We start from the raw sequence: 11,896 nt of genomic DNA on the forward strand, positions 1-11,896 counted from the left end.
ACAAAATAACAAAATGACAAAATAACGAAATAACGAAATAACGAAATACGAGGAAAACTAAGAGTTAATATTTTATATATGATCATTTTTCAAAACATTATATGAATGGTGTGTTTCAAAAAAAATTATTTCAATTGAAATATAGTGAAAAGTTATTTTATGTTAGTGTATGCATATGGATACATATACACATTTTTTTTTTTTTTTTTTTTTTACTTTTTACAAGGATTAAAAAAACATTTTTACAATATGAAATGTACCATTTATCACATAAATGAAAAAAATAATATAAAAGAGAAATAATGTATGAAAAAAAAATTAAAACAAAATAAAAAACAGCGTTTATATATAAAATATATATATTCAAAATAATATACATATACCCAGTACAAATTTAGGTTACTCAAAATAAAAAATAAGCTACTTGCTAAGAACTGTGTTTCACAAAAAACAGCTTTTATATTATAATCAAAATTATTTATTTATTTAATTATTTTGTTATATTAACTTTATTCACCCTATATTATTGGTACTTATTTAATATAATTTATTAAATATTAAAGCAGCTTTCCAAATTTTAACAGTTGCTACTAGTACCTTTTCATATATTATTAAAGAGTTAGTTAACTGTTTTCTTCACCTTCGAACGGGAGAAAAATTAACTTTATAATTTCCTCCCTTTTATTTCCAATGAAAGATATAATTCCAATAGCATTTTAAATATATCAAAAATGAAAACAAAATTGAACTTTTAATTTCTATATATAAATATAAGCTATGGGTTAAAGTACCTGTTTAACTTTTTTTAAGGAATAGAAAAATATATAAACGTATTTGTCTAACTGTTTTTCTTAATTTGTTAATGTGCTTTTTATAACTATGACATTAGTATCTCTACTCAAAAGTGTACATGCTTCCGTATCATATTCCATAATTAAAGGTTATTACCCCTTTTTTTTGCATACAGTTTACTGCTTTTCTAAAAATAAATATACATATATTTCAAAAGTTTAAAAGATTTACTGCTTATATGGTAAATGTCACATTGTGAATATGTGTGTGCTCGCTTGGTCTAAAATACTAACACTTGTGAAAAAAATCATCAGAAATATGAAGGGGCACGAAAAATGGTAAAAAACTCTTGAAAAATAAAAAAAAAAAATGGGGAAAGGAAAAAGGATACATAACTACAAAAGTTCCAACGTAGCCATCCTTGCTGCATCTCCTTTTCTACTTCTGGGTAAAAGTTTTATTTTTGTGTATCCACCATTTCTTTCCTTGTATTTTATAGGGGCCTTTTGGGGGGTAAGAAATAAAAATAAAAAAAGAATAATTTAAATTATAAATTATAAACGCTAAGCGTTTAGTGTGTTAAACGTTCAGAGATAAATGTTAAGTGTTACGCGTTAAGAGATAAATGTTCAATGTTTAATAATAAGAGTAAATAAAAACAAATGGATTACACATTAGGTACACTGCGTTCGTGAACTACCTGCCTAACTACATTTAGGGCTAATTCTCTATCAAACACATAGTTAGCTATTAACCTATATGCATACTGTCGATTGTTGTCGTGCTTTTTTGCATATGTTATTATCCTTTCCACTTTTTTTCTAGCCTCCTTTGCTTTTGCTTCTGTTGTTACAATTTTTCCGTGCCTTAGAAGCTGCATTAAAGGAATAAGAATTATACGTGCAAACATGTATACACGTACATATATATTTATTTACATACTGCTCTATGAACAGTTGTATGTGCATAAATATAATTGTGCGCATACAAACATATATCTATCTATATATCTGTATATATCTACATATATATGTAGATAACTCGTATGCAAAATGTACACTAGTTGTTAAGGCTCTAAGCAGGGCTCTCCTTTGGGCTCTCGGTCTCCCTAATTTCCGGAAGTTTGAGTTTTTGTGGACTAATAATAAGCTATTTCTTTTGTTTAGAGTATTTTTAAAATTAATTTTATTTATTATACAATTTCTTGATACATCCTTTTTTAATATAAAAGCTAATATGTTTTTGCATAAAAAAAAAAATAAAATACAAGTCTTCATTTGTTCATTTTTGTTTAAAAAAAAGAAAAAAAAGTAATTGAAAAAATGGAAGTTATTGATACTAGCTTTTAAATTAACACATAAGGAGTAGTTAAAAGGAATAATTTAAAAACATACAATAAAAGAGAAATATATATATGTATATATATATTAAATGCATATACATAACGTTAACATATCTAAAAAGGACGTTAAAAAGTTTTAAATAAATAATAAAATTACTGTAAAAAAATATACAAGCACAGTGTTTCGCTCTTTATATTTTTTTACGTGTGAACGAAGTACTATATAAAACGTTGGAAGATAACACATAATATATAAACAATTTAACAATTGCGCTCTTAAATAAAAGAAACAAAATTTATACTATAGTTTTAACACGAACAAAACAAATTAACATGTTTAAATATGAGACAAATATGATTATATTAAAAAAAAAAAAAATAAGACTTATATATTGTACACCTCAAAATGGTTTAAAATTTTGTACTTCAAGATCCGTAAAACTTCAAATTTTAATTTTTACGACAATTATAAAAATAAAAAACTGAACAACTCTCAATTAATGTATAAAAAAAAATATATAATTTGTGGTGCATTAGGACTATCAGACTCTTGTTTAAAAAGAAATTTGTTTAAATTTCTTTTCCTTATATATACTATTATATTAACCTATTTATTTTGACAAAAGATTTCCAATAGTATTTATAATGATTTAAAAAAAAAGAAGTATGCCAAAAAAATGTGCAGTAACAATTTGTGTGTACATATAATATATTTTTTTTTATACATAATATACAGACATATTTACGTATACCGTAAGCACCAGTAAAACATGCATGCTATATAGAGCTTTCCAATTCTCTAGGTTTTAAAATAGTGACATTTATATTACAAAAAAAACAGTATATGCAAAGAACATAATCCCCTTACATACGAATAACCAAAAAACAAGCATTTAATAACATAAAATTAACAAAAAAAAAATTGGCTATTAGCTTTATAAAAAGTATAATTTTGTGCAGAAAAAATTAAAAGAATATTGTATCACCAAAATTATACACACGAAGAGGTGTATATATAATATATATGTACACATTTACTTCTGGATAGAAAAAAAAAAAAAAAAAATATATATATATATATATATATATATGTAGAATGTACATATATGACAACAAAAAAAAAAAAGAAAACAGAAAAAAAAGATTTTATAAATACATAATGAGAAAGTACAAAGTAAGATAAGCTAGCTTTCTAAATTATGAAAGGTGTTGTGAAAGAGTTACTAAAAACGTTGTTCTACTTCTTTTGTTTTTTGGCCTTATTTTTTATCTCAAATTTTACTTAGTAAACAAAATTATGCCTACACACAGGTGCATATATACACATATGTGTAAATGCATCCAACTATAGATAACCGCCTAAGTGTCATTATACCTAACACTTTTTTTAATCAACTTTTTTAAGCTTTTTCCTTTTCTTAAACTTGTTACCGTTTTATGCACTCTTTCCGTTTTAAATTCAGTGCGTTCTTGAACCCTGGAGAATCGCTCGAAGTCTCCGATCAACGTGTTAGCAAATCCTTCAGTTATAGATGCAAAAAAGTTCAATAAGCCAAAAATTGGGGAAAATAAGCATCTTAGAATGCAACCGATAATTATACATGAAGTTTTTAAAGTACTATTTCCTTTATTGAGTGATATTTTTGGCTCAGTAAATAGTGAAACCCATGGTCTATAAAATGTATCTAAAAGTAACCCGTCTAACCCTAGTATTAATGAATCTAATATACTCGGAGGTCTGGGCCTCGAACCACCCATTATTTTATGACATACATTTAACATATGACTTAATGATTGGAATAAACCACCTACAGTATTAACAACTAATATGATTATTCCACATTTAAATCCTGACATAAATCCATCAAAACAGTTAGAACTTGTTTTCACTCCTCTAATTGTTTCTTTAAACAATGCAATTAAACCATTAATAAAACCTTTAATAAATGCAAACGGATTGGATAACCATGCACTAGGTAAGGATTGTCTCAATAATTGCCTAAAATAAGATACACGTAAAGACTGAGATAATCCATCCCATGTACAAACCATATAATTTCTTTTTTGTGATATCAAATGTATACGCATAGAAGGTGTATCTACTGGTAATGCATCTACAATATGTAATATTCTTCTCGAAATTCGGTGCTCTGAAGTTCTAATAGATACTATAATTTCAATTGGGTAAATTTTAAACTCTCGTATATATACAGGTTTGCTCTTATTATCTATCCATCTAGGATTTGGGTGTAAGAATAAGTGAGATGAAAATGCACTAACGAAAATTTTTCGATTTTTAAAGTACTGAATTTTTATAGGTAACAAACTTTCATCGTTTATATTATTAATATTGTAGTAGGTATTATTAATTAAATTATGCACCTTCTTATATTTATAATATCCTACCAATGCTTTACAAATTTTTTTGTGTATTATACTATTTCTATTTTTATGCGTCACATCACTGTAAATAGAACTATTAGTAGAATCTTCTGAGCATATTTTGTCCGATATATTCTTAATATTCGTTATTTTATTTTGTGTTATCAGTCTAGCTTTAGGTGAACTAAAATAGTAGGAATAAGTATTCGGTTTTATGTCTGTGCCGTTGATGTTATTGTTGTTGTAGTAGGAATAGTCGCAGTAGTTATAGTCACTGTTACGCCTATATTTATTGTTGTAATTGCTGTTATCTTCTTCTACCCTTCTCTTGCAGCATATCATTCTGTAACTGTTCTCATTTCGATTTATAGTGTTTAATATATGATTATTATTAATAATTTGGTTATTTGTTAATATAAAATCATTTTCCATTTTACGTTTTATATAATCATTCAAAGATAACATTCTTAAGAAATTTGTGTCTAAGAAAATTTTCAAAGTAGTGTTTATGGCATTCTTCGCTGTCTCTGATGTTGCAATAAGAGGTGGTAATGACTTTTCTTCCTTATCATACTGTAGTAATAATTGTTTTTCTTTTTCCATTATTTCTATTAATTGTTCAATAACTAATAATTCTATATTTGCATTAATCGGGGAAATTTTTATCGTTATATTTTGATATATAGGGGCTTGTTTAAAAGAGTCAACACAACACTGCTTAGTATGAACGTATAAAAACGTATGCTCATTTTCATCTTCTTCTATATTGGTATTTTTTAAAATAACTGGGATATCTCCTTTTACAAAATGGTCTATATGTATTTGTTCAATTAGAATTATGGAATCAATATAACTATTTAAAAAAACATACTGCACATATTCTTCTAATTCTTTTCTTTTTAAAATGTTTATTGGTGTAAACATTTGATTTATATCACTATTCATAATTTCTTTCGGGTATATACGACCGCTAAATTTTATTTTGGTTAAATGGATAGCTATTATTACATCTTGCCTATGTATCCATGTCACTGTTAATCTAGGGATGTTCATTTTATATATGACAGGTATGTTAGGAAAATTGAAATATATATAATTCATTTTTTTATAATCTAACATATATTTCTTATTACTATTTTTCTTAGATAATAGTATTTTCTTTCTACTATTTAATGCTAACAATTTATGAATTTTACTAAAATTTTTTGTACTGACTATTTTTCTAGCTAGTTTATATTTTTCAGTAATAACAATAGCTCTACTTCCGTTATCTCTTATAATTAAGAAGGAGTATAATTTCTTATTTACTAAATTATGGCCTAGGAAAATGCTATCTTTTTCCATCTTTTCCTTTCTTCCATTTTCTTCCAAATATATATGGCTATCATTATCTGCCTCCATGCTACTATTATTTGAATTGATTTCATCAAATAGGTCCTTATTTCCCCTGTTTCCTCTCCTTGAACTTTTTAAAAAATGTCTATCAATATTTTTATCATTATTATTATTATTATTATTATTATTATTATTATTATTATTATTATTATTATTATTATTATTATTATTATTATTATTATTATTATTATTATTATTATTATTATTATTATTATTATTATTATTATTATTATTATTATTATTATTATTATTATTATTATTATTATTATTATTATTATTATTATTATTATTATTATTATTATTAATATTATAATAATAATTATTATAATTATTATTACCGTAATTACGGAATTCATTGTAATATCTGAAATCGTTGTAACTGTTGTTATCATTGTAATTGTTGCGATCGTTGCAATTATTGTAACTGCTAATATAATTATAATTATTCCTTGCACAGTTCCTATTTTCAGAAAAGGACAAACCCTTGTCCCCATATACCCTATAAGGTAAAACAACGACATTATCAATAAAGGAATTAATAGAATTAACACACCAAGAACTTTTCTGAACACCCACAATTTTTAAAGCAATTTTTGATGATTCAATCTCATTGTTATGTCTTAAAGTATAATAAATAGAACTATAAGGATAAATCATTTTTACGGAGAAATCCCCATTTTTACTACTTCTGTTCAAATAATTATTATAGTTATTATTCATATATTTTTTCGTATATTTATTCACATCCGTTGTGTATGCTATAATAAATTTAGTTGCATTAATTATTTCAAATTGAGGTCTAACGGGTAGACTAAGGATATAAAAATAACCATTATATGTATATGGCAATTGTTGTTTATCTCCGAATATACCACTGCACACATTAATCTCTACTAATAAATTATTTGTATTATTTATTTGAGATTTATTTATATTAAACAATTCTATTTGAAAATTCGAAGGCACACTTTTTGGAATCAAAGAAAAAGGTAATGAACTATAGTCCTCATTAATGTCCTTTATTTTTATGTAATTCCTGTGATAGTGGAAAGAGGTTATTTCTCCGCTTCTAATGTACGTTTCGTTTTTTTTGCAAACATTTTTGGTAGAGTCATCCTTCTTCGTGTTACTGCTAATGTAAGTATTGTTATTTCCGATATTATTGTTACTGTTACTATTCCTAACATGAAGGGCCAGTTGACTTGTCTCCCAATTTTCCGCTTTGATGTGTTCGCAATTTCCAGGGATTTTATTTTTACTAAAACTGGTATCACCTTCGATACCTAATATATTTTCGGTAAAGCTCTTATTGCTCATGTTTGACGCTTTTATATTATTAACACTACTAATAGTATTCTCTATTTTGACATCACTCATTTTGTGTGATTCTATATCTCCGTTCTGTTCCTTCGAATTTTCACTATTCGACTTTTTACTCTTCATATTTTCACTTTTATAATTTCCCTTCGTGTCATTAGTTCCATCATAATTCATCATTCCAGATATCTCTTTATTTACAGATACAGGACTTAATGACGTAATACCATTCATATTTTTATTTATATTTCTCCTATCAATTGGAAGCATTTCCTTATATGCATTATTTAGCTCTATATTATTGGCCATGTTTTGATTCATAAAAATACTTCCAAATTTTCTGACCGAGTCAGTAACAATCTTAATGTCAAAAGGTAACCTATTTATAAATATATAGCTATTTACGAAAGTTACAATCTTAGATTTGTTAAATGGTTCTTCTGCATATCTCACACAGATACCTAAAGACAAGAAACCTCCTTCATAATAATCCTTCTTTTTTATTCTGGATTTTCTTCTTTCCATTTTGTACCTTGATAGATCTCTAAATGACGCTTTGCTTTTCATCTGTTGTTCTTTTTCTTTGTCACCTACTCCATTGCCTAATTTGTAACTAGCTCTGTAACGTCCTACGTCCTCTCCATCTATTTCTATATGAGCTCTTGTTTCTACTTGTGCTTCTTTCTCTTTTGAAACTTCTTTATTCCGAATAGGAGCTAATTCGCTTTCATAAAAAGCCACTCTGGACCTATTAATGCGCCCATCTCTTGTACTAACATATGATTTCTCTTCTTTTTGGCGTTTATTGGAATTCCTACTATCTGTTGAACTTTCATGCATATTATAATAATTCGAATTTAATTTGTTTCTTCTCGAATTACTCATTAGTGATATAGGATCAATGTCATAATTTTTCCTACCTCCAGAATTGTCCCCATTAGAAATGGACCTAAAGAAAGGTGTAATTTGAAATCTGCTTTTTTTAAAATATTTTTTTTTTTTGTCATTACTTCTAGTGTAGTGCCCTCTTTTTCTGTATTTTTTTTTCATTTCCTTCTTTTTCTTCTTAATTAAGTTAAAATTCATAATACTATCATGGGAAAATAATTCTTTTTGACGAATATTATTTATATTATCACCATCATCGTCCTTGTCTATTTCATTCTGTACATTTGTATTTTCATATGAAGCATCCTCAACATATACTTCATCGTTTATAATTTCGTCCTCTTCTTTAAACAGATTAAAAATGCTTAAGCTTAACTGGGATGAGGAAATTTTCTCAAGGGCGTTTTCATTTTCCGACGACATAGAATCATTTATACTTCTTTTAGATGTGTTCTTTTCTTTACTAAAATATTTTTTCCTATACTTGTCAAGCGAATACAAGTTCTTCCCAAAGTAGTTCTTTCTACTCTTCGCTCTACCGCTATATTTGCTGTTATTTCGTCCTCTACTCTTGCCACCATTCCTTCGACTATTCTTTCCTCTATTCATGCTATACGTACCCTTCTCCCTACTTGGGGTTTCCCCCAACTTGTCATTATTATCTCCATAATAGGAGCCACTGTCAGCAGACTCGTCATTTCTTTCATATCTGTCCTGATCATCCATATCTTCAAAGAAATCGTCACCTTCTCGTATTTCATTCATCTTATCTGTTTCTCTATGTTTTTTAAATAACCGAAATTTCTTCATTTTTATGATATTAGTGTATGCTCTTAATGTTTTTTCATTCATTTGTTTCTTTCCTTTAAATAACGATTTTTTGCTCATTAAAAAATTCTTAAATACATTTTTATATGGTTTGTGAACTCTCAGAGTTTTGACATTACCCTTCTTTTCCTCATTTACATAAATTGAAAACTCCGATAATTTAGAAGTGCAATAATATAAATCATTTTTGTTAACACTTTTATAATAGGAATCATTTAAATTATCTGAACGCACGGATTCATCAATTTTTTCAACATGCACTTTTGGAATAGTATCCAATTGAATATTATACTTTTCTTCCTTACTTTCTTCGTTTATTATACAACTTTTAAAATAATTAGTAGTTTTATATGTGCCATTTTTATTTAACTGATTACTGTATAGGTTGATTAAACGTTCTTCCCCATCTTCCTTATTGTTTCTATCTTCATTATCGTGTCTATCTTCCTTATTGTTTCTATCTTCCTTATCTTTTCCACCCTCCTTATCATCCTTACCTTCCTCATCTTGCTTTTTTATTTTTTCACTTTTCACATCTTTTAACTCTTTCAATTTGAAGCTATGTGTTCTTTTCTTATCTACTTTACACGTAGTATTGGTGGGTCCCTGCTCCTCAATATTCATAGGATTAGCTACATCACTGCATTTTTTTTTCTTTTCATCATATTTTTCCCAGAATCTTACCTTTTGTTTTCTATTTATTTTTCTATATATTAAATTGATTAGTGGCCGTATCATATTCGTTTTAGTACAATCAATTTTACTACTAACGTTACTACATAATATTTTATTATTCATATAATCGTGTTTATACGATTTTATCCTAACACTTTTTGCCTCTTCTTCTGTCATATATAAACGGCTATTTGGTGGTAACAATTTGCTATTTATATAAATACACACATCTGTTGTATTTTCAAAAAAGAAAGGGAAATAAAAGTCTATTTTTCTCCTTGAAACGTCAGCTGACACAGTAATAGTTTTAAAAATATATAAATTATCATGTATTTTTTTATTCATTTGATTAATTTTATTTTCAAAATAAATAAATTTTAATTCATCATAAGAGAAAATACTACCAATTAAACCACATTTATGATTTAGTACCTTTGTTGATGTAATCATATCACTAGATGGCATATAAATAGGGAAAAAATCTTCTGTAGCATACAAGAAATTATGTGTAAAATTGTGCTTATTTTGACGACTATTCCGGCAATTTGCATCAAAGCGACATATATTATATAAGTTATAATACAAGCTTCTCGTACGTATACTACTACTACTGCTAATACTACTGCTTCGGTTGCCAATTTTTTCATTTTGCTCAAGTTCATTTATTATTTCTTCATACATTAGATTGCTCTTTCTGTTTATATTCGACACTGATTTATTTTTGTACTGCGCATAGTTTATATTTTTTCTACGCTCCTCCATAGAAGTTGAGAGCTCATTTGCCGCCTTTATATGCCCTCCATTGTCACTGTCTTTATTGTTACTATTATTGCCATTTCCACAGCTAATATTATTATTACTAGCGGCAATGGTATGAATATTAATATTATTATTGGAGTTGCTATTGTTGCTATTGTTAACAGTATTAGAATTATTACTGTTAATGTTGTTACTGCTGTCGTCATTACTAATCGCCTTATTAATGTTAGTACGATAAAATAGCTCATTCAAATCGGGAAGTTTCACGTCCTTATAATCAAAATAACCCTTTACTTCATTGGCATAGTCACAAATGAAATTCATCTTTTCTATTTGTAGACCATGGTAAAAAACTTTCATGTAAAATGCTTGGGTAGATATAGGCAAACACCAATAATGATGAGGAGGGACTAGAGCATATAATTCTTCTTTTTTTAAAATTTTTGTTATATCATCATTCATTTCAAAATTACTATTCCGAAACATTTTCTCTTCCATTTTGTCTTCATAGTTATTTTTATTATTTATTTTAAATAAACTTTTTTCCTTTTTCAATCTAACTATAACAGTTATAGGATTTGGTAAATTGTTTCTAATAGTAACCATCGGTTCTATTACCAGTGTATAATTGTATGAAGTTTCTTTTATATGTTGAGTGGGAACATCTTTCACAATAACATAACAATAGAACATAAGTAAACTTTTAAAAACTAATTCAGATGGAGATATATTTAATTTCTTTTGATATATGTTATTATTATTTAATGCATATTTATTTAAAAGCTTGTATAACATGTAAAATGGAATTGCCTCAATGTCTAAATTTTCTTCTTTATTATATTTATTTCCTAAATTATTTATGCTATATTTTTTTTCCTTTTTCCTTAAAATTTTTATATATGGTAAAGTATAATCATACAACCAAAATAATGGTATAGCTCTTTTACTGAATGGTAATATGTTTATAAAATCTGTATCTGCTAATTTATCTTTTCTTTTATTTCTTTTTTCAATATAAGGCATAAAATTCTTATTATTATTATTATGGCTTTTTAAATTTATTCTATTTTTTTTTACTCCCCTCCTATTTCTAGTTCTTCCTTCTTCACTTTCGTCCCATGTCAAATAATTCCTCGTATTTGATTTTTTGCTTTTCCGTAACCCCCATTTGAATTTAACGCTAGAAAAGTATTTTGTTTTCCCCTCCTTATAAATTCTGAAACATATACCTGAGTTATTTTCTATTTGTATGCACGTACCTATAGAAAGACACCATTTATTTTGTATTATCTCCGGTTCGACTAGCAAATTGTGTTTCACCTATGAAGGGGGGTAGTGTGACAGAGACAAAAAAAAAGGAAAAAAATGAGAATTATGTAACACGTAAAATGAAATAATATTAATGCAAAAAATGGCTATAAACAAGAAGACACTTCGTACTTGTGCATATCATCTAAAGAATAGGAAAACATTTTTAAATGGTTGATTTCCTATAACTCAGTCTAAATTGATCTTGGG

The 11,896-nt window shown here is 26.7% G+C and overlaps 2 protein-coding genes across 2 annotated transcripts in view; both read right to left on the minus strand.

Moving 5' to 3' along the window:
* Positions 1 to 1,187: 1,187 nt before the first annotated feature.
* PmUG01_10022100 (50S ribosomal protein L17, apicoplast, putative) lies at positions 1,188 to 2,069 on the minus strand (the record flags this gene model as incomplete). The annotated part of the gene is made up of 3 exons (XM_029005404.1): positions 1,188 to 1,295; positions 1,493 to 1,666; positions 1,851 to 2,069. 3 exons carry the CDS (start codon positions 2,067 to 2,069, stop codon positions 1,188 to 1,190), a joined length of 501 nt encoding a protein of 166 aa, XP_028861996.1.
* Positions 2,070 to 3,493: 1,424 nt separating this feature from the next.
* The window catches only part of PmUG01_10022200 (conserved Plasmodium protein, unknown function), a gene marked incomplete at both ends in the record, with an annotated part of 28,425 nt that continues 20,022 nt past the window's right edge, over positions 3,494 to 11,896 (minus strand). Inside the window, one exon of the mRNA XM_029005405.1 lies at positions 3,494 to 11,698. Coding sequence (XP_028861997.1) covers positions 3,494 to 11,698 — 8,205 coding nt within the window. The remainder of the gene's footprint in view (positions 11,699 to 11,896) is intronic.

The sequence above is a fragment of the Plasmodium malariae genome (genome assembly GCF_900090045.1).
Source record: "Plasmodium malariae genome assembly, chromosome: 10".
Classification (NCBI taxonomy): Eukaryota; Apicomplexa; class Aconoidasida; order Haemosporida; family Plasmodiidae; genus Plasmodium; species Plasmodium malariae.